Source organism: Bactrocera dorsalis, chromosome 2, assembly GCF_023373825.1.
Source record: "Bactrocera dorsalis isolate Fly_Bdor chromosome 2, ASM2337382v1, whole genome shotgun sequence".
Lineage (NCBI taxonomy): Eukaryota > Metazoa > Arthropoda > Insecta > Diptera > Tephritidae > Bactrocera > Bactrocera dorsalis.
Window position 1 is genome coordinate 98682984 of NC_064304.1, and position 23425 is coordinate 98706408.

A 23425-nucleotide genomic window follows, 5' to 3' on the forward strand; every position below is an offset into this window, starting at 1 on the left:
TAGACGAAATTATCTACGACTTCAAAGTTTTGACTATCAACAGTGACGTGGGAGCCAAGTCGCGAGTGCGACGACTGTTTGTTCGATGACTGGAGATATTTCGTCTTGCTCTTGTTCACTACTAGACCCATTTGCTTCGCTTCCAGACAGACTGGATAACTGTATATCACCAACATAAACTTAAAATATCCAATATTGGAAATATTAGAGCCTTGAGACCAAGCTAATGCCAGCTAGCAAATTCTTATCCGGTTTGCGCTGATTTCGATTGCAGCTATTCTATTTCTATCAAAGCCAAATTTTTTCCACAACATGTCTATTTCTGCAACTTGTTACTTGTAGGTAACCGGTTACTTCACTCCGCTTATGTTACTAATTAGAATAGAAATTTGTTATGTAATCAAATTAGTCAAAAGCTTGTCATTCAGTTGACAGCGTTGATGAGTAAAAATAAAACGGTATGTTTGCAAACGGCATTCAACATATTATGACGGCCAAGTGCGACATACACACACATACCAAAGCAAGCTGATGCCAATGCAACCGGCAACTGACCGTGCGACAGGCGAACAAACACCCAACTGATTAACACGATCAAAAAATTGCAGCACTCACCGGTCGCGACGACGACGGTCACCTTACACCCCAAACTCTCTAACAAGTCGGAGCCGCCGGCAGACCAAGTGAAGAACCGGCCTTCGCTGACTTTCAAGGCACTCATAAATGGATATTAAATGTAGGTAGATATATATATGTATGTGTGTGTGTGATGTTGTGGCGGAGATGCGCCGCTACGCTGCTGAATTCAATTTACCACATTTCAATCAAAATGAATGTCGGAAATGTCAACGATTCGCTGTGGCTCCTTTGCCAATTGCCATACCGACCATTGCAACAACCATAACTATTCACACAATTCAACGTCCGTTGTTGTTGTTGCTGCTGTTGTTGCCATTCATGCGCTGTAACTATTTTTGAATTGCTTGTAATGTCATTACTATTATTTGTGTACATTTGCTTGGCAACAACACACTGAAATGCCGCGCGCATGCGTCGCAGCTGCAAGCGCGCTTTCCGCGCGTTCCGATCAGACGCGCCCCTCATTTGCGCTCATTCACAAGCCATACTCATTTTATTTATTTACTATTTCGTGCGAGTCGGCATACTTAATTGGATTAGCAACTCCCCAACTGACCGTCGCGTTGGGTCCAGCTGCTGCGTCGCGACATCTGCTTCAAGTGCGGCCATCAACATTGCCGTCAGTGGTGTCATCATCAACTGATTTTTTACATAAGTACACTAATATATCCGCCATTACTTACATACATACATACATACACATTCAAGTGGGTATGCCTTCGTTGGCTCACTCTCAACATGGAGTGTGTTTGTGTGTTTTCCAGTTGTGTTAGTTGCAACATCTTCGCATTTGATTTCCCTAAACTTGTCGTGTGAGTATACATAATGCTGAAATTTGTACGCGCTTGGAGCGCTGCTTGTTCGCGTGAAGTGTTCTGGACGTGCGGAACGCCTGCACGCTTTCAACTACAAGCATGTGTGGGTACAAGTGTTGGATGTCAACGTCAATCATATTTCTAATTTTGAAGAGTTGACAATTTTTCTAGGGCGTTTGTTTCCGCGCGTATTTTTAAAGCACTTTAGTTGTGAATGCGTTTTTAGGTACTTTCAACATCTATAAGTATATGTATGTGAGCATGTATATATCATCTGATCAAATTTAAACGGGACTCATAAAAAACTATAATTTCACATAAATTAATGCAAATCTTTATTATCGTCTTCAAAAGAGGCTCTCGAGCCAATACAAATGAGCTTAATCCAATTTTTCACATTCAAGTTATAAGCCTTGGGTGCGATGGCCCTCAGTGCCCTCAATGTCTTCAGCGAATTTTGCTTCCTTTTCGGTTTCGACTCCTTTTTGGAGGGCTATTCGCTAGTTTGTTGGATAGTTTCGACGTCGTATTTATAAAACTACGTCTCTTTACCAGTAATGATGCGTTTGATGAATGTAGGGTCCTCAGCGACGTTATCAAGCATCTCTTTAGCGACCTCTACTGCATGTCGTTTTACAAAAGGTTCAGTTTTTTTGGTATGACGGTAGCATTGACACGGTGCATATCCAAAACATAAAACCAAATGGCTGTGTCGAGATGTTGAGATCCTCTGTATTCTCTCTACTGCCAACACGACGGATTTTGGGCGCTGTTCTGTAACTTTTTCGATGTTATCTTCATTATCAGAGGTTGGAGGCATGAGACTACTTTTCAATGACTTCACGACAAGAGCTGGGACTTACAGGTACTTCTTTTTCTACGAGTTTTCCGTTGTTCGTTTGAGCTACTATGCCAATATAGTGCAGTAAAGTCCCGTAGACGGTTATCAAAGTTTTAGCTGAATCTGTCTCAATTTTAGGCAATTAGAGATGGCTGACGAAATATGGATCCCCAAAACAAAGAACAGCTGAAATAATGGACTTTACCTGGCTCGGAAGAAGCTGTCTTATCGGATGTAAAAGTGATGACCACCATTTTCTAGTATTTAAGGGCAGTGATCCACTACCTAGAGAATGGCAAACTGGTAATATGACAGAATTATTGGACTGGTTCGACATCGAGTTAGAAAATATGGTCTCAATTAAGGTTTAGCGTTTCTCGAACATAACAACGCACTGGCCAACTATTTGTTACTAACGGCAATCGTATCCACCGTATCCTTCTATCTCTTATTCCTTTTTGGTTCAGCCCTTGTACAGAGGCCTCCAAATGTCTGATGAGTCTTATTTTGAACTTTCTTCAGTGACTAGATATTTAGAACTCATTTTGACTCATTTATATTGATGAGAAATGCACCGTGATCTTAGGTCTATTGTGCCCTACTCATATATGTATATAGTATATTTATATGGTAAATATGCAAAAATATGGTAAAGCACTGCAAAAAAGTATAGAATATACTCCGACGGATCTTGAGAGCGCGCGCCGATTGAGAACAAGCAAATCAACTTGAGGCTGAAATGTGGAACTTGAACTTGTGTCAGAATGCGTTTCACAAAAAAAAAAAACAAAGGACAAAAATACTGTGTCGCAATACAACAACAACAACATCATAAATGTTGTTTGGCTAGACGCATTATATGCACGAGAACATTAATCAGGCGCGTGTGTGAACGTGCATATGTGATTGCATGTGCATTGATATGTTGCAACAACGAAAACCGTTAATGGTGCGTCAAAGTGGCAACCTGCTGCCACCACAAAGTGTAACAACAGAAGCTGCACAGCCAGTGGTGTTGAATGTCAACAATTTCATGATCGAAGGCAGATTTCAACGGTGGCACTGGACGTCGTGACATGTTAGCACTAACCGCGAAACCAGAAAATCTAGTAGCGCATTTACCTTTACACTCATATACGCACACACACACACACCTTTACTTCTGTTACATACAGATATATGTGAGCACTTGACAGTGGACTTAGTGCAAATGCAAAAGTAAAATCGAAGAAATAATTTTAAATCATAAAATGCACAGGAAACGTACGCATCACAACAACAGCTGGATCGGCAGTTGCAAATGTGGCAACAACAATAACAACCAACAATAATAATAAAGCCAACACCTCAAATGGTAATACATCTGAAGCACTGCTCATTAAACCGAGTTGTAGTCGTAAATTCGGCGGGGTCTGGAGCAGCTCAGCGGCTGGGACACGTTGTTATCGTACTATGGCAACGACGCTCAAAGTCATGGAACGCATAAATGGGAAATGATGGGCGAATTAGCCACAGAGTGGCACAAAATGTGTATACTATAGGTTCGAGTGAAATGCTCGCACTATGAGCAGCACAGCTCTGATTGGCAAAATGTTACCAAATATTTGATTTCTAGTCACAAAAACTTTATTTATAATATTGTTATATTAAGTACTAGTTTATAGAAATTAATACAGTCATTATTAATTTCTTTCAGATATTTAAGAATTTCGATAAAAAAAATCGATTATTTGTTGTTTATCGATCACACGCACCAGCTTCATTCATTTAACTTTTTTGTGTTATTTGAAAATTAGATGAAAATTAAGTCCAAAGCTATCGATATATTCGCTTTAAAAATCGATTAATTTTGGTTATCGATCATAGACTCCTGTTTCATTCATTTTACTTTTTGTGTTAGTTGAGCAGAAGTATATGCAGGAAAATTAAGTCCAAATTTATCAATATATTCGATTAAAAAAATCGATTATTTGATGTTTATCGATCCCAGACACACGCGTTATTCATTTACCCTTTTTTTGTTATTTGAAAAAATTTATATAGATAGAAATCAAGTCTAAAGTTATCAATATATTCGATTAAAAAAATCGACTATTTGTTGTTTATCGATCACAGACACACGCGTCATTCATTTATCTTTTTTTTTTGTTATTTGAAAAAATTTATATGGATGAAAATCAAGTCTAAAGTTATCGATATTGTCGATTATTTGTTGTTTATCTAACATAGGTGTCTGCTTCGTTCATTTGGTTTTCTATGTTATTTGAAAAAAGGTATATAAAGGAATATTAACGTTAAAGTTATAGATATATCCGATTAATTTTGACTATTCTGTTAAAAATATCGATTATTTATGCTTTTGGCTTTCCTCGATCTAAAATTGAGGAATTGAGGAAATTGAGTCCCACGAAATATCGAATAAATGAAATTTCATTAAAAATTTTTAAATATCAACTTAAACTAATATCTAAATAATCGAATCGATATATCATAAGAAGCAAATTTCAAAAAAAATTATGACTTGACTTCAAACAAAACTTGCAAATATCGATATAAATTTACTGACAAAATCATCGATACCATTTAAAAAATAAATTATCGATTGTTTATTGAAAAATATCAAATTCAAAACAAAAGGTTTTATCTGCTAACAAAACTTTATCGAAATATCGATTACTTGTGATCTATATTAAACATAAAAATAATGTTACAAATGTATCGGTAATTATATCAAGAATATAATCAAGAAATAAATTATAGATTGTATAACACAAAATTCAAGTTTCAAAATAGCAACTTAATGTGAAGTCTAAATAATCATTTATATTCGATTATTTAGACTTTACGATAATTATTTATGAGAAAATGCAAATTTCAAAATAACAATTTAATATTATATCAAAAATTAAATTCGAATATTGATGATTTCCTATCAAAATTGAACTTAGCGATAGCATTGATAACACTTAAAAACTTTTATCGATATAAATTTATCGATATTTTATCGATAATATTATTGATAAATTTATATATAATATTTATAGATCAGTTTTATGTTTATAATATATAATTTTGTCGATTTTATAAATTTATATCGATAATATTATCGACATGATATCGAAAAACTAAATCGAAGCATTGATAAATGTTCTAAATTAAAGTAAAATAATCGATAAAATTGTATCGGTAATCTTATCGAAACATTTAAGAAGTTAACTATCGATTGTTTATCATAAAATACATTTTTCAAAACAAAAAATTTATTTGATATCAAAAACTAAATCGAAATATCGATTATATACAATATATGCAAATTTACCAGCTTGATAAGGGATTGACATTTCAGAATTACAATAAACCACATACTCATATTTAAATAAATAAAAATTTATGAAATTTTTCTTTTACAAAAAACTGACAGAGAATTTTTAGCGTATCTGAGACATAAAAATTAGACTCAGGAGAATAATAATTATTAATTAGCTATCTAAATATAAGTTTTCAATTAAAGACTTTTTCAGAAAAAAATCCACCTGATCAATGGTTGGCACTTCAGCGGCTAATATTGCCAAATATTATATATAATAATATTCAACTCGGAATTGAATCCTATTGAATGTAAAGCATATCTGTTGTTGTTATTATTAATTTTTATTGCGTGCATTTAGTTGTTCCAATTAGTTTTGAGAATTTTTCTATTTTTTTGCTTTTGCAACTTCAGGCCATGCGAGCTGATGCAGTTTTTGTTGTTATATTTCGTTGTTGTTATTGGCTTACATGCAGATATTTTACTTGTTGTTATGTCTGCTACTACATGGCCGCAGTGTGTGCGATTCTAACCTCTCACACGCACAAACACACATACACGCAAGCATGCATGCTGCCATTTACAACAACACATCATCTGTTGTACACGTAACCATTCCACTTCATATTTACTTAACATGCGCATAATAAAAAGTGCGAAAACAATGTTAGAGCATATCACTTACAGATGCTCTCAATATCGCCCTCTTCACTGCTGCACACCAAAGACCCAGCACCAATAAATTATTGCGCGAATAACATGAATTCGTTGAGCATCAGTTTCATTTTAGTGGGTTATAGGCCACAGCGGGAATTTCTACTCGAACTACAGTTGTTGACTTCATGTTCGCATTTGCTCGCTTGAAATTAGATATTCGTTGGTTTTGAGGGGCGCGTTTAACCTCTTAAAAATATTCACTTTTCGTTAGTTCACAGAGGAGTGTAGAACATAATGTTAAGTAACAAGCGCTTTTTCAGTTGCGTGTATGTGTGTGTGTGTGTAATGTTCTTGGTATCTTTTCTAATATTCTTAGTATTAAAAGGTCATTTATGTGGCAGTAAAGAAATGAAATTGACATGTATGGATGTTGGCCGTAATTGGCAGATATTTCCCAGATTTCGCCTTCTAGTATTGTCTCCCAAAAATGGAGACCTACACAAATCTTGAATTGGCCAGAGCTCTGATAGTTTTTATGACTCTATTATTCTGCTAGAAGAGATCCACTTTTAAGAATCATTAAGCTTTTTGTCTATTTCACTGGCAAATAATTTAACTGCAATGACTGAACTCAACTTTTGGAACAGATCAACATTTCATGAGGTCGCTGATAGGGTGTAAATTTTATAGTTCAAAAGCTGAAAGAGTTATTAAAGAAATTTACTGGTAAATAGTGTATAAGTCACCTCCATGTTAGTTCAGATAGGTTTGCCGAAACGATAGTTTGATAAATATGATTCTGCGTATTTCAGTAATTTTTGTCGCTACTTAAGGAAGAAAAGTCGAAAGAAAAACGTCAATAAAGAAATTCTAGAGGCTTTACAGTTATCATGTTAACTATATAATTCGCAGTTCTTCCTACTTACTTCACTTCCTACTCACTATATTCAACACAGATTTCTTATTCACCACACTATACAAGTATAGGAAAAACGGCATGATGTTGTGATTAGTGTTGTAAACGAAAACCACACAGCGCCTCGAGATATACATACATATATAATGATCAGCGGAGCGAGCTGAGTCGGTTTAGACAGGTATCCGGCTTCTCCTCTGCCTCTATATAATGGAACTAGTACTATAGTTTTCAAGCTATCAACCTGAAATTTTACACACGTCCATTTCTCTTCAATAGGCTCCTTATTTGACAGCATCGTCGATATCGGGTCACTATAGCATACAGCTGTCATACAAACTAAACGATCAAAATTAAGTCCTTGTATGGGACATTTCTTTATTTGACGAGATATCTTCATAAAAATTGACATGTATTATTATACAATACATTACTATAATTTCCGAATATTTTGTTCAGATCGGACTTCTATAGCATATAGCTGTCATACAAACTGGTCGATAAAAATCACCTTCTTGTATGGAAATCTTTTTTATTTGAAAATATATCTTTATGAAATTTGTCATGAATTATTGTCTAAGTCAGTTATGAAATATCCAAAGAAATTATTGTGATCAGACCTCTATAACATATAGCTGTCATACAAACTGAACGATCAAAATTAAGTCCTTGTATAGAAAACTTGTTTGTTTGACGAGATATCTGCTCGAAATTCAGCATTAATCATTATCCAAGACAACATTATAACCTGCGAAGTAATGGACCAGAACGAGTCACTATAGCCTATAGCTGCCATACAAACCGACCGATGAAAATCAAGACTAAACTCTTTTGAAACACTTTTCTGATATAAAAACTGACTCTGTAAAAAGTATATGTATATATAACTAATTTTGCACGAGTTTTATTATTTTTTGCAACTTAAAAAATAACTTATAAGGCATATAATTTGCTAAAAAAGCACGTGATTGACATTCCACTTACTTATAATTCACTTTTAACATTTTTCGTACATTGTGTGCTCAAACGGCAGTAACTTGTAAACAAATAAAATGACAATGATAAAAATAGCAATTTTGTGAGTAAATAATAAAAAGTGGTATTATTAAATATATACATACATATATGTATATATACTTTTTCGAGAGGCACTAGCGGCAACTAGGAGAAAAGAGAGAAAAGAAAAAAGAGCAATAACTATAAGCTTATATCCTAACCGCCTAAATAAAATACCTAAACATATTATTTAAACAGCGATAAATAGAGAAAAAGAGGGGGGGCGACAAAGACTGCGTCAATAAATACGAAAACACACACATTTACACGCTCAATTGCGTTTTGCAAATATACCGACAAAAACCGATTGGCAGTGCTGGCATTCTTTGCATTCGCATGTATGTGCGGTTTCGCAGCAAAGCGAAAAGCGACTAAACACCCACAACGCAATCGCGCTATTATCAGAAAAATAAGAATGCCAAAATAAAATGAAATAAAATGACAAAAACACCAGAAAACACACATATTAAACGGTAATTTGAAGTTCATTGCCCCCATTCGTTTGCTTGCGCTTTGCGTCTCGACCCCGCAGCTTCCACTGAGCGCTCATGCGTGCAAACGCTGACGTAGAGCAGCTCATGTACATGTGGGTGCTCGAGTGTGTGTCTGTGTAGGAGCACCTGCGCGCCTGTGAGCCTAGCGATATTTATTGTAAAACTTATTTAACATACACAATTGTTTTTGTTGCTGTTGTTGTTGCTTGTATCTTTTGACTATGCACTTGTTGTTGTGCTACAAACTATATCATTATACGTATTAAGCGTTATATATTATATATATCATGTGTACAAATTATATTCATGTACTACTCAAGTGGTTCTAATTTATTTTTTCCGTTGAATTTTTTTATTTCTACGGCCGCAACGGTATGTACGAAAAGTGCTGCGCAAAATGCCTGAACTATTTGAGTTGTTGATAATAGAATTATTGGCGTGTTTGTCTGTCTGTCTGCCCACCCACCAGCCGCCACTGATCCTTCTCACCAGCCACAGCCACAACCACCTTAGGACCCGGTAGTGCCCACCTCCTTACATGCGCATAGCTAAAACAAACAAGTGCGTTTGGTAATATTTATGAGGCGAACACTTTGTGGCATGCTGTTTTAGTTATTAGACGCCAGTGCTGACCCCTTTATTTGGCGATTTCTATTTATTACACACGTGTTCGCAGTGATTTATTTTCAGATCAATTTTATTGTTGCTATTTTTAATTACTTCTCAGTCGAATATGCGCCTGGAAGCTGCAGCGTCTGACTTTTAAAGTAAATTAAGCAGCGAGTAGAAAATATTTGCGAAATACTGCGATGGTTTTAAAGTAATGGCAAGCGCAGTTCTACATTTTTAAGAATTAAAAAAAAAATAATAATAATTATAGCAAAAATTTTAAGAAATAATTTAAAACATTAGAATTTCCTATAATGCGTCAAATTAAAAATTTCGATTTAATAATTTTCGCCTGCACTGTCAAGTCACATGCGCAATAACAACATTGCCTAATAGCTAAACATGCAAAATATTTACATCACTTACGACAACAACAAAAACAAAGTTGTGCAAAATATTTTCCACGCTGTTGACAAAAATAGCCAACCGTGCCATAGTTTCAGCGAGGGGCTGGGCGTATGAGCAACAACAATCGACATTGAACTTGACATCACGTATACGCGCTGTTGTCCCACCAGCCTCGTACGCCATTGACAATCGTGACGCTCATGTGCTTATACGAGTAATAAATATGTCTGCCTGTGTATTCAATCTCTAGATGTGTGTTGACTAATGCTGTTGCTGCATTGGAAAATATTAGTTATGTAACTGTCAATGAACGTGGGAAGTCAGGAATTAAGGTGGACGGCCGGCAAAAATAAATGGTGCCGCAATTAGTTGTGACTCAGTCAGATTATTGCTTATGATTCAAAAATGTCATTGAATGGTTGAAAATGTAAGCACAGGAACGTCAGAGCGCAAGGGGTCGCACTTAAGTTATGTCTAGGCTCATTTGGCTCGCTAGTGGTAAACAACGAAGTCTTAACCACTGTGGATTCGAAAAATTCCTTATTTATTTCCACCTCAGCTGACCAATGTATTTTTAATTGAAATCAGGGAGCCGTGGAAGACCGGAACACGGCTGAACAATCGCAAAGGTAAAGTTTCAGCTCTATATCATCCTCCGCGCATGCTCAACATTCTGCCGACTCCATTTTGCAAAGTTTTTGAAGAACCCCTAAAATATTATTTCGTTCCCTCTTAAATAAAAGTAGAAGATTTTTGGTGCGTCCATCATCAACACTAACCCAATGTACTTTTCTTACATACCCGGTGTTGCCAGTGTTTCTGTAGTGTAAATTGCTTCAAGCAAACCTTGAGGGAGCTGAATGGTGTAGCACAGCTTAGAGCAAGTGTAATACTGGCTAGCCCCCGAGCGGGCCAACTCATCTGCCTATTGATTTCTTCTATCCCTATGTAACTAGGTACGCACATAATTTATACAGAATTCCCCACTAGCAGTCCAGTTATTGAAGGACACCCTTTTCATATTTTTTTCCGATTGTAAGCGAGTCGGTTGCACTCTGGCCTCCAGTGAGCTCACCAAGCGCTGGTCAACAAGCAGAACTTGTGAACTGCGAGGTCAGAGACTCAGAGGTGAACCGTGGGAGGAACTCCGTACGACTGGCTGTTAACAAAGGCAAACTCGCCACAATTGTATGTGTTCTTATTAGACATTGTTCAAAAGTTTCACACGCGGTGCGGCTAAATATCCTCTCGAACGCTCCTTGCCAAAGCCGTATGGAGAAAGGCGACTGAGACTGCCAGACTGAAAGTGATATATGTATGTATGTATATCAGGAGACACTAATAATATTCTAAGACTATTGCAAGCCAATTAACAGACTGATACTAATGTTTAAGTAAAAAAGGGGATAATAGCTTTATCTCAGCGTTACCGCAAAATAATTCCGAGTTTGTCAACTAATTACATAACGCCTGCTAACTGCATGCATTTTAGATTCTCGTGTCTTCAAATAAACAATAACGTATTTATTGTGTTCGCACCTAAAACTCGTTTTAACCTACAACAAAAACAACTAAGACGCCCAGCAACAAACGCGATTTATTGAGCACTCTTCAGCTGTGGTGGGTGTGTCTCAAAGGGGTATACTAACGGATTTAGATACGCTTAGTGCTAATGACGTCTATTTTTTCGTTATTATTTATTCGAAAACAACTTCCTTGTGCGGATCACGTACAGAATCATCGTTTGCCTTTCATGTTTACAATTTAGTTGTAAGTATTTAATAAATAATAATATTAAGATAAATATTTAATAATAAACAAGCACTAATTTCGTGCTATTTATAATATTCATAGCTTTAACAGTATATTTTCATGAGTAGAATATACAAATAATTATACAATATATATTATATTATAAGAGGTTTGGCTTTTATGTTTCGAGATAAGAAAACAAAAATTAATATTGTCTTAATCAGAACAAATTTATTGCTTTTTAAAATAATATCCATTAAGATCTTTAGACTTTTGCATAAGTTTGAACCAATTGTCGAGAAACGTTTGCCATTCTGATTGAGGAAACTCTAAAACGTCTTAGTTTATATTTTTCGTGCGGGATTATCTTATTCATTCGAGACCACTCTTGCAATATCTGTTGGCGAACAGCATCAATAGTTTTCGGAACAACAACCGATTTTGGACGACTTCACGAAATTCGCCATGAAGTTATCTTCGACTTCTGAATTCACCATACCATCCATAAACACTGGTACCTGATGGAGCTTCATCGACAAAAATTTAATTAAATTCCTCGAAGCACTGTTTCTGAGTTAATCCGCGTCGAAAGTTGTACAATATAATCAGCCGAAAATGTACCGCTCGGGCTTCTCAAACAACATCGCTTCGCTCTATGGGCTTTTGAAGAGTTCTAAGAAGATCCGACGTTTTTGGAGCCAAATTTTGTGCAGCACTCAGGCCCATTTCTGGCTCAATGGGTATATAAACAGGCTGCCATTTCATCCAGAAAAAAAAACGATTTGTTGTGGTTTTGGGAATCATCAGTCAATATTTCTTCAAAAATGATGTCGATGAGAACGGTAACGTAACCTAACCGACTATTTGATGGCTGAAATTAAAGCTCGTGATCTCTGCGACATTTGGTTTCACATATTACATCAATCAATGGATTTACTGAGAGAACACTTCTGTGAGCAGATAATTTCACGTTTTTGGCCAGTCGATTGGCTATCAATATCATGTGATATCACACTGTTGGACTTTTTCCTGTGAGGATATCTAAAGTCTGAAGATCCCGCTTCGATTCAGGCCTTGCCGATCGCCAATTATCACTCAAAATACTCGAACGATTCATCGAAAATTGGACTCAAAGGATGGTTCATCAGATACGTAGCCGCTGCCAACATTTGAAAGAGATAATCTTCAAAAAATAAATGCCAAAGAATGTTCTTTCAAATGATTATAGAGATTCTCCATTAAATTTTAAGTTTCTGGACATTTTTAAGGAATCTCGAATGGATAGTCTTCATGCTTAAAATATATTCATACCCTGAACAGGGTATATTAAGTTTGTCATGACCTTGTTGAGCGTAACGTATTTTCTGTTTTAGTGAAATTTTTGCTAAATCAAAATTGTTGCCTTAAAAATGCGACATTAAATAGGATTATTTTTTCAAAGGCAATGTAATTAATAAATAAATATTGCAAACAAATTTACGTGTGCTCATAAATTACTGCTCAAGACTGTAGAATGCACGTGAATAAATTCAATTACAAAGTACTAAAATATTTGTATATTGTTAGAACTTTGAATTCTCTCGCTGTCACTTTCGTTGTCGGTCATGTGGTCGGCTGTTCGTGTGATCAGCCGTATGACGCGAATCTAAATATTGATATGCCAACGCATACATACACCCATGCAAGCGTATGTGTTGCCCATGGTGATTTACTTTTTTGAAAAGTTTCCTATTCGCCCACGAAGCGAGTTAACATACATAATTCATTCATGCGGTTGATGACGTAGCAACAAAGTCACACAACGGCAATACAATAAATATGACACTGAGCTTGTCGGCATTCGCGCAACGCTGATATTGATAAAAGCGCTGACAATTGACAAACTGTGCGGTAAACTGAACACGGAACGCGAGCAATCTGATCTGGTGCCTTCACCGCTTGTCGCCGGTATTACTCAACAGCAACACTTTGAATGGAATAAGTGCTCTCTGTACAAGCATTAAACGATCGCAGAAGTTTGGTGAAATTTTAAAAGCAGATTATTGTTGTAGCACCTCATGTGGAACAACAATAGCAATGCGCACTGCTAACTAAGAGAACGCTTAATGTCCAAGGTCAGCGTTTTTGGCGCGCGCGCGGCTTCATCCACTCGTGACAGTGAGCCGGTGAGATGTAATTGAAGAAAGGTGACACTGATTTTCACGTGCGCTCATCGCCTGGCTTTGCTTGCCGCTTGAGCGTTTTCGCGTATGGAGCGCATTGAACCGTCCGCGAAAGCGTACATGAGCTTAGTCACGTAGGCCCTGCGAATTGTTTAGTCAAAATGAAACTGAAACTATGCCAATGATGGACTACAAATTGCACGCAAATATAAATACATGATTCGCCGTTGAAAACAATTGCTATTTCGTTTGCGCTGAGCGAGCACAATTTTTCGTAAACAAAATTCAGCTCTTATATTTATTCATTTGAGTGTTGTTTTTGCGAAGCTTTCTTTTGCCTCTTTATAACGCTCGTTTGTTGATTCAAACACTCGCCGGTGTGTTGATAACTGACGCGGAGATAGACACGCGTCCGCGCCTCATTTGTGGGAATTTCATTCCGCCTCTGTCCGATGCTATTGTATTTCATGGTTATCGGCGTTTGCCGCATGCTTCACACAATCACCGGAACAATTAGTCAAAATCGAATGCGAATTGATTTACTTGAGCCTATTCATCATCTAGGTTCATTTGTTATGGTGTGAAGATAATCGTCAATACAAAGTTGCGCGGTCGATTATGACCAGCTGTCTGCAGGTTTGATTATTTCGCACAGCTTGCCTATTCAGACTTATAATTGAGAAATAATAAAAAAAATAAATGAACGGAAATTACCCTTGATAATGAACTTCTGGAAATTTTTTGAATATAAGTATTATATATGTAATAGAAAAATGTTTGTTTGTATATTTAAAGCTATAAGACAGCCAGTTGATATGATCAGGGCCCAGCTCATCACTGATCACTATTCTGTAATATTTTATGGTTCCATATTCATTTGTTCTTGTGCTTACTAGCATTAATCTAAAGGATATGGACAGATATCTACTTTGTCTGATATTTTAACAGAGTCTTGAATTATGAGGTGAACCAGAGCAACGGAGAGCCCACAAACAAGGATTCGTCGCCTCTTGAGAACTACGTCTCGGTTTACAGCTATACATTTGAAAAGTTAAGAATTTGTATATATATCTCAGAACCTACTGTAAAATTAGTAAGCAATTGAGAAGCAGATGTCACTCTCGACGAACAAAAATTGCTAACTAAGTCTCTCGTCAATTCCGGCCTTTTATAGAAACATTGACTATAACAACCTAAAATTTTAGATGTGACACTCGACAGCCTGTGCTCTTTCACTCCTCACACGACCGCGTTTATTGCAAAGTATAGAGCTCCAAAAAAATCCTCAAGTCATTAGTCGGCAGCACATGATGAAAAGGCAAAGAAACGGTGTTGGTGACATACAAGGCAATCGGCCGGTCGGTAGTTAACTAAGCCTCACCAATATGGTGGCCTGGATGCAGTGAAATGCAGATGGGGAAGCTTCAGACATGTCAGAACACTGCACTCCGGACAACAATGGGATCCCTCTTAATGTCTCTTATCGAACATCTGCACAGCGGTGCACGCTGTTTTCGCAGTTAAGCAGCATAATGAATTTCTCTCCAAGCAGTTTCTGCTGGGCTACTTTCGTAGAAATCCTCTTTGCAATCATCTGCTTGAAGCGGACCCGTCTCTTTCCTCAACTTAAGCACCTTCACTGACTCCCTCTCATTGAATGGCGAATTTGAGTCATACATTGCAGACGACGAGCTCAAGTTGCCACGAGGATCGACATAGCAGCTTAAACTCCTACTTATCGAGAATCGACCCTGAAATAAATATACTTGTATGTCCAGCATGCAACTAGTTCCCGCACGACACTAATCATCTCTTTACATGTCCAACTAATCCCACACATCTGGCGCCCCTCTCCCTATGGTCCGACTCCGTCGAAACAGCAAAACAACAACGAACCGAGATGAGAAAGCTCCAAGTTCGAGAGAACTGATCCTCCCAACAACTTTGAAGTCATCTATGTTAGCGGTGAAGTTCGAAGTCGAAGTTAATCGCATACAAATCCAACGAATGCGCTGGTTAGGCCATGTCGTTTTCATGAAAGATAATGCTCGAGCGAAAAACACTTTCGATTCGAGACCCATGGATGGAGAACGAAAAAAGTGGCTCCCACGCATTCAATGGAAAAATCAAGTGCATAGCTCCCTGTATGCTCTTGTGATGTATTATACAACTAGCGAGACCTCATTATGAAAAGAGGCAATTGACGAAGTTTTAATAATAATAGTAGGAGTTATTTAATAACGGTTATGTATTGCCCACAGAACAATTGCCAATTTAATCGTAGGCAATAAGAGTTGAAGAGTAAGCTTTTAGTCTTGTTTTAATAAATAATACACTCACGCCATTAAGTACTTTCAAATCGTAAAATCTATATAATCTCTATCAGCTCAGCTATCGATTCAGTTTGCATAACACATCGATTGCATAAAGATCAATATTATCTCTGACATAATCGACATCCAATTTTTCTTTTTAATCATTTTTTAAAAAGTAAAATTTCTTGCCTTCAACGAACACGAACAGTCCAATTAACGTAAATTCTGAACTCCATCTGTAAACTTTCATGTAGCCTCCTCTACATACACAAGCCTGTGTATGTATTTTTTTGTATATATGAATATATGTATACAGGGTCGAAAATAGCTGATTGTTGTGCTCTATTAGTTTGTTTATTTGCATTGAGTTATTTTGTATACTTTTCACGCCACTTTCGCGAATGCTTAACTACTTTAATAAATATGTTTTTGTTATTTTGTCTGTCCGAATGGGAGCTGCACAACAATATTTTCCCAGAAAACAGACAAATACATTTGCTCGTTGTATTCTTCTCAGAAAGAATTAGTTGCTCTAATGAAGAGCTCAAGCTATATTGTTATAAATAAGCCAATTGCAACAATGTTGTGCAACATTTGGTTCAGCAACATTTTGATTGATTCAACTATTGTATATCCCGCATAGACTAAGATGCGGTTAGGTAGTAGGTAGGTAGAGTGACTATCTAACGATGCAGCTAAGTCTTTAGAAGGTTTATTGTGAGACCTGATGGACTAAATCCCCTCACTCTATTGTCTGCACTCCGAACCCACCAGCGCTACTTATAATGTTCATCAGTACGAAAAGTTTTATCTGTGCAACCTCCGAAACGTCGCGATCGATAGTTGCAATTGTGTTTCTATACAAACCCTTGCATTCGCAGTAGATGTTTTATAGTCTCCTCTTCTTCTATCTCCTGACAGCTTCTACAATAGTCATTATACGATGCTCCTAGTTTTCTTCCAGTTAAGCAAGTTAAGGACACATTAATTCCATCATTCTTCATACAAGAACAGACCATAGTTTCGTGATCTGTAATGTTCTCTGAATTTATACAAGAACTATTCAAAATATCGCTTACCTTGAAGTTGTCCGGGGAAAGAACTGGAGTTGGCTTTCCATTTGCTGCTGTACCTCTAAAGCTTTGCCTTGAAAGACTAGTATGTAAGGTCCTAGGTCAATCACGTCAGTAAAAATGTAAGATTGGAAGTTCTAGTATTCCCTAACATAATTAAACACTTCAAGAATATAAGTGGGTTGGGATCTTTGTATATTCCTGGTTAGTTTATTATGGTAGGTTAATGAGCCATGCATATACTAGTTTTGATACTTTGCGTTACCAGATGCAGTTCCCTTAAGAAGTTTTTTTTTTAGTATGCTTGCGCTTGACGCGAATTTTAAAATACTCCGTTGGGGAGTAGCTATTTATGTCTCATACTTTGGGGCCCTCAAATGCTTAAAGCGTAGCCCTACCGATGCGGGACAAGCGCATAAGAGATACTCCATTGTCTCTTTGGAGCTATGCTCTTAACATTTCCTGCAGTCTATACCATTCCATAGTGTGACCACATTCTCTTCGATCAAGTGCCAGTAGGAACTTTGTATATTCCTGATCTATAAGTAACTGTAGAAATTTGCACCAGACAGATCATTCCATGGCGTTTTTACCGCCGTTTTTTGCTCGTCGTATAGACAATGCATGTGTGTTCTAATGTTGACCGCCTTTTCGGGGGACATCCGTATACCACTCTTGGCCATCTCGTCCACTATCTACATAATTGCCCACGATGACCTTAGAACTGGCATCCAGTAAAGTCGTTTTGTTTTGGCGGCATCCTGCCTGCTGCCCTCACAAATAAAATGAGAGGCTTATTCATATTCCTTTAATTTTACAACCAGACCGTTTGAGGCTAAGCTTAAGATGAGAGTTATCTACGGATTTTATTTAGTAATTTGACAAAAAATTACATATTTATGCAATTATAAAGTGCAATAAAATACATCTGTGAAATACTCGAATGTGTTTCTCAAAGAACATTTAGAATTACTATAACAAAAATAATATCGTGTGAACCTTACAATTTCGACAATTCTCAGCCTACGGATGCCTCTGCACCACTTGAAAAGTCAAAGTCACTTTCATTGCCTGCAATGGCCGCACCAGCCGCCGGCGCCTTTGCACTGGAACTGTCATCCGTCTCGCTGCTGTCCACGAATATAACGCGCTTCTTCTTCTTCTGGGCATCGCTCTGCATGGCATGTTTTTCCGCCGTCGATAGAATTGAGGTAGGCTTAACTACATTGGGAGTGTTAGGCACTGCTGCCGCCACAGAGGGTTCTACGGCCGCTACCGGCGGGTAAGGCTCAATAGGCGTTGGTGCGGCGTCTAATGTTTGCTCAGTGGCAGCTGGTGCTGCTGTAGAGTTATTACTGTCTTCACGGGTGTAATTATCTCCCTGAACTGGATTTTGCTGTTGTTGATCTTGCGGTTGCGTATAATCTTGCGCGGTATAGAGCGCTTCCGCATTACTGGCATCGCTGGCGGTATATTGCGGATCGACGACATATTGGCCCGTAGCTTCGTCATAGATATAGCCGGGATAAGCGTTAGGGTCATAGTTGCCATACTGTGTGGCATCATAATTTTCGTAATCTTGCTGTGAATAGACTGGTTGTTGTTCTTGTTGTAACTGACCAGTAGTATCCGTGGAGCTCGCTTCTATTTTTTGCTCTGCTGGATACTCAGCATAGTTATTCGTTGCTTCCGCTTCGGTACCGTAAGCATTTTCTGCGTTGAATGTGTTCGTAGGATGATAAGTCTCTGTATTGTAGGTGCCATAAGTGGCCTGATTTTGTGGATCTGTTGTCTCGTTTATAGCGTTCTCTGGTTTTAGTTCATCGGTACCACTGTTCTCAATAGTAGAGTCATAATTTAGAGACTCTGTGTTTCCAGGAAGATTTGTAGGGTCTTCTTGTTCTTGTGCTGTAGGTTCCTGAAGCTGGTTATTTTCCAAAGGCGTTTTTTGCTGCTCAAGTAGTTCAGTGAAGAAGCCTTGCGCTGCTGTTCGTGTGGGCGTCACTTCAGTTTCGGGCAACTGGGGATTCACAAGCTCGCCATAAATGGCATTTTCAATATTATCGATTTTGGAGCTCGAAAGCGGTTTTGAGGTTGAAGGCATGCTAGAAGTGGGTGCCATTGATGCATTCTCTACGGAGCCCGTGTGCGATTGCCACGATTGATTTTCTAAATTTTCGTTCGTAGGTTGCAGCTGTTCGGCGCTTGATTCCATTTTTGGATTAACGATTTCTGAGAAACGCTTGAAGGCAAATCCAGTTTCATTGCTCTCTGAATTCATATTCCTATTGGCGTAGTCGTTATTTTCTTCAGCATCAAGTGTGCCGTATCGCTGCTCGATTTCTGCAATTTTTCGTCTATGCTCTTCCGCTGTACTTAACTTGATGGTATTCCCTTTTTTCAAAGTATCTACCGAAGTTGTGCTATTGTGGTCGTCTTTAAAGTTGTAAGAAGACCTTGCGCCTATCTTTTGGTCTTGAGAGTTGTCCGTCGGTTCAGTATAAGACATTTTTTGGTCCATAATATCATTTTCTAGCTTAACCGCCGACATACTAGTGTTAACTTCATTAATAGCGGAATTTGGCTCTTTAAATACAGGAGTTGGATTGTCTACGAAAGCTTTCATTGGTGTGCCATTGTCTGATTCATTCCTTGACAATTTTTCGAAGGTCTGAGTAGATGTTAGATGCGTAGGTTCTCCCTGTGATGTAGCTGGCGAATAAGTGGATCCTTCCATTTCACCTGTGTCCACCATTCTATCCATAGAATACGGCATTGTCTCAGTTTGCTTGTTAGACACTTCCCCGACTGACTTGTCTACTATTGAGGGAAACTCTGTTGACGTAGCAGCTTCTGTAGTTGACACCATATCATCCGTAAGTTCGTACTCATTTGGGACACTATACTTCTTCTCGGTCAAATCAGCATTAGAGGCCTTTGGTACATCTTTCCGATTTGCAAATGCCATCGAAGGATCTGTTGGGATTACATTAGCGTAAGGCGCTTGCTGTTGTAGTGTGTGCTGTTGAATAATCGGTCCATAACCGAACGGATACTGTAAGAACTCAAATGGTGTAGCTGTCGTTTGCAGTGTGCTAGCAGTCATCGACGCTGTCGGCGCTCTGCTGAGCAATAATCCTGCTGGCGTCGGTGTGGCCATTGCAAAAGTCCACATCTGTGGCGTTAGAGCTGCCGGCTGCGCTTCCGTCCTGGCTTCCATGTGAGTAACGCCCGGTTGTAATGTTGGGTTTGCAGACACCGGTGTTGTAGTTGTTACTTCGCTCTTCAGACCGCTAAGCGATCCTATAGGCGGCGCTGTTGTTGGTGGCTGTGCCGACATGGCGGGTAGCAAAACTGGTATTTGCGTGGACGCTGTCATGGCAGTTATGGGTGGAGCTTCTGCCGCCAAACTGGCTGTTGGCACAGCATTTGTTGTGCAACGCAGCGGTTGAGTCTGCATTAGTTTGGCGAAGTAGCGTTCATATTGCAGCTGCAGTTTAGAGGTTTAGTGTTAGGAGTTTGTTAGCGCTATGGTATCCTTACAAATATATGGGTTTTAATTACACTTACCTTCATCATTTTAAGTCGCTCGCTGCGCGCTGACAACGCTGTCGTTTGCTGATCGATGCGCTCGATCATTTGCATCAGCATCTTGTTGCGCTCATTGCGCCGTTCCTGCTCATCCAGAAAGCTCTGGTACTTTTGTCGGATTTTTGTTCGTACCGACTTGTCGCTAGTTAAATGGTGGGGAAAATATTGCATATGTTTTGCATATATTCTTATGTATATGGCTACTTACTGCTCGCTGCGCCGTTGCAAAATCTGCTGAAGCTCTTTCTGCAATTGTTGGCGATTCTCCTCACTACATTTTGTGTTGCGAAAGTGAGAAAATAAATGTATGTAAGTATTAAATACTGTTTAGTGAAGTGTGTAGTATTGTGGATTAACTGCTTAAAACTACAGTCAGTGTGCTAATTTTGAAAACGATTTATGATATTCGAGTTTGCTATACATTACAGGGTCTACCAACAAGAACTAAGTGATGTTACAATGAAATAAAACACTAAAATTTGATCCAAATGAGTTCTAGTCTTTTCATGATTTGAACAAAATATCAGCTTAGCAATAATCCGGCTGGCGTCGGTGGTAGTTGGTCATCAATGCGCTGCTAGCCCGATATTTCTAGGTTTGGCCAATAGAATAAACACCTGGTGTAATCGAAACGTGATAAAAGTTGAAGTTTCAATCATCCTCCATCCCCACTAATCTTTGTTGGAGAATAAGCCAAAAGCAGAGCAGAGAGAGTCATTTACATGGTGACAAAAAAGTACCCGGAAATTGTAAATAAAACGCAAAATATAAATATTTTCGCCTTCAAAGTAACCTTTACAAATGTAATCCACTTATGCCAACGATTTTTCTGGCCCTCAAAACACTTTTCATTGGGTTTCATGGTGCCAAATCTGTAAAATCCATGAATTGTTCTTCCCAATTGCGGCCGTTTTCGACGAATGTTCTTACGCTTCAATATGGCCAAATAGAGCTCCTTATTACTGTCTGCATGACCTTGATCTTTGAGCGGGTTTGGCGTGTTTTTTTGTTTCGCTTCGTTGGTTTTCCCTCAATTTCGTTGACTGTTGAGTTGTTTGTACTTTAAACTCATAAATAATGCTATCCATGAATGTGGGATCGAATTCGCACGACCAAGAGACGTATTCACGGTGATCTTTAAAAACAAAAAAACGTATCGAGACGAGACGCGCAAGAACGCGTTTCATACCCAAAATATCAACCAAAATTATTCGAATGGAGTCGGAAGAGATGTCTAGTTCTCTTGCCATCTCTCTAACACTTGCCCGATGACTTTCAAGCACCACATCCTCCATTTTTTTAAATATTTTTATCAGTTGAAGGGGTCGAAGGTCGTCCAGAACGAGGTATAGTGTGTCTTCAACGATCTCTCGACCTTTCTTGAAGGCTTAGCACACATGAGTTTTTGATAAAACTGAATCACTATAAACCTTTTCTAACATTCGGAACGATTCCGCACATGAAATTTGGTTAGAAATACAAAATTTGAGACAAATTCTTTGTTCGATATTTTTATTCACTGTAAAAATCACAACGCACTACCGAGGTGTACCGACTTAAGCAGCTGCCATAAACAAATTGGTTGACAGATCGCGTTCATATTTGGCGTAGTAATTAAGGACATTCCTACCAACTTAACAAAACACTTTTTTTTAATTTAATTTTTTTTTTTTTGTATGTACAAACGTGGCTTATTCGATAATTCCTAATATTCTTTTAAGTTTTCAGCTTAAGTGCGAACTATGCTGTCACAGATTTTTGTCACCAGAAGAAGAAGAAGCGTCGGTGTTGAATTTAGTTCAAAGAACCATTAAGGATAATAAAATCATAATAATCTTTAATATTTTTAATCATTCCATTATCTAGGCAGGTAGCAACCTTCACATATCTCCATATATATCGATAGTATCTCGTGGAATATTCTAGTAACGATATGCCACTTATCCCCCTGAATGCACACATTTGTTAACTTACTTTTTAAGACACATTCCCATATACATATATATTGAAATAAATTTTCAAAACTGTATAGCAATTACTTTCGTTACTTTTTGCAATGTAAATTTTACTTGCATATGCAAAAAAAAAATCACCAAAAATTCTACACAAAACTGTAGTGTCTGCTGTGGCTTATATAAAACATGAATATACTATATACATACACTTATATATATATATATATATTATTTATTTGCCACTTAAGCTGCACTTCTATGTGAGTGTGTACCTTTGTTTAAGCTTTTCCTGCAGCAAATCCACTTGCAACTTGTAATTGTCCAACTCCGATTGGGGATACATGTTGCTCCACAACAACTGCATTAAGTTGCTCAGCGCGTGAGAGAAGAAATTTGGCAAAATTGGTATATTCGTGTAGACGAAAATCCACTTAACCGTTCAACTGTTACTGCACAACTGAAAATTTGACAATTTGTTGCGGCCAACTATTCGAAATACACACATATACATGCTTACAGTGACAACAACGGAGTTGACAATAGACGCTGAGCTCATTTCCCCCTCTGTTTGTAACGATTAAGCCTTGTTCTGCGTACCTGCAAGCAATTACTCACAAATACTTACACACATACACACTAGTAATTGTGCTGCACACATACGAGCAGGACAATACTTAACGCCTTTTTCGCTACTTCCACCACTAAAAGCCTCGAGCGAAATGGCTTTCTTGTTTGTTTTCGTTTTCAGCGTTGTTAAGGTAACCAGTGGTAAGTGTATCGACATTTGTTGGTTGAAAGCGTTCTAAGTATACATATATTACAGTATATTATATGT

General features: G+C 37.9%; 1 protein-coding gene across 1 annotated transcript; it reads right to left on the minus strand.

Moving 5' to 3' along the window:
• Positions 1-17880: 17880 nt before the first annotated feature.
• Positions 17881-23396, minus strand: LOC105231685 (uncharacterized). Its single transcript, XM_011213106.4, has 5 exons — positions 23108-23396; positions 22863-23047; positions 20844-20906; positions 20615-20777; positions 17881-20534 (listed from the first exon to the last, which is right to left on the minus strand). Exons 2-5 carry the CDS (start codon positions 22952-22954, stop codon positions 18063-18065), a joined length of 2790 nt encoding a protein of 929 aa, XP_011211408.4. The 5' UTR covers positions 22955-23047; positions 23108-23396; the 3' UTR covers positions 17881-18062.
• Between the last annotated feature and the right edge of the window lie 29 nt (positions 23397-23425).

Excerpts from the sequence above, each read along its gene's own strand:
- LOC105231685 (XM_011213106.4), bottom strand. The coding sequence starts at position 22,954 with ATGCAGTTGTTGTGGAGCAACATGTATCCCCAATCGGAGTTGGACAAT. Across the intron at positions 20,907-22,862 it reads CAGGAAAAGCTTAAACAAAG|TGAGGAGAATCGCCAACAAT; the intron begins GTACACACTCAC and ends CACAAAATGTAG. Across the intron at positions 20,535-20,614 it reads AGCGACTTAAAATGATGAAG|CTGCAATATGAACGCTACTT; the intron begins GTAAGTGTAATT and ends TCTAAACTGCAG.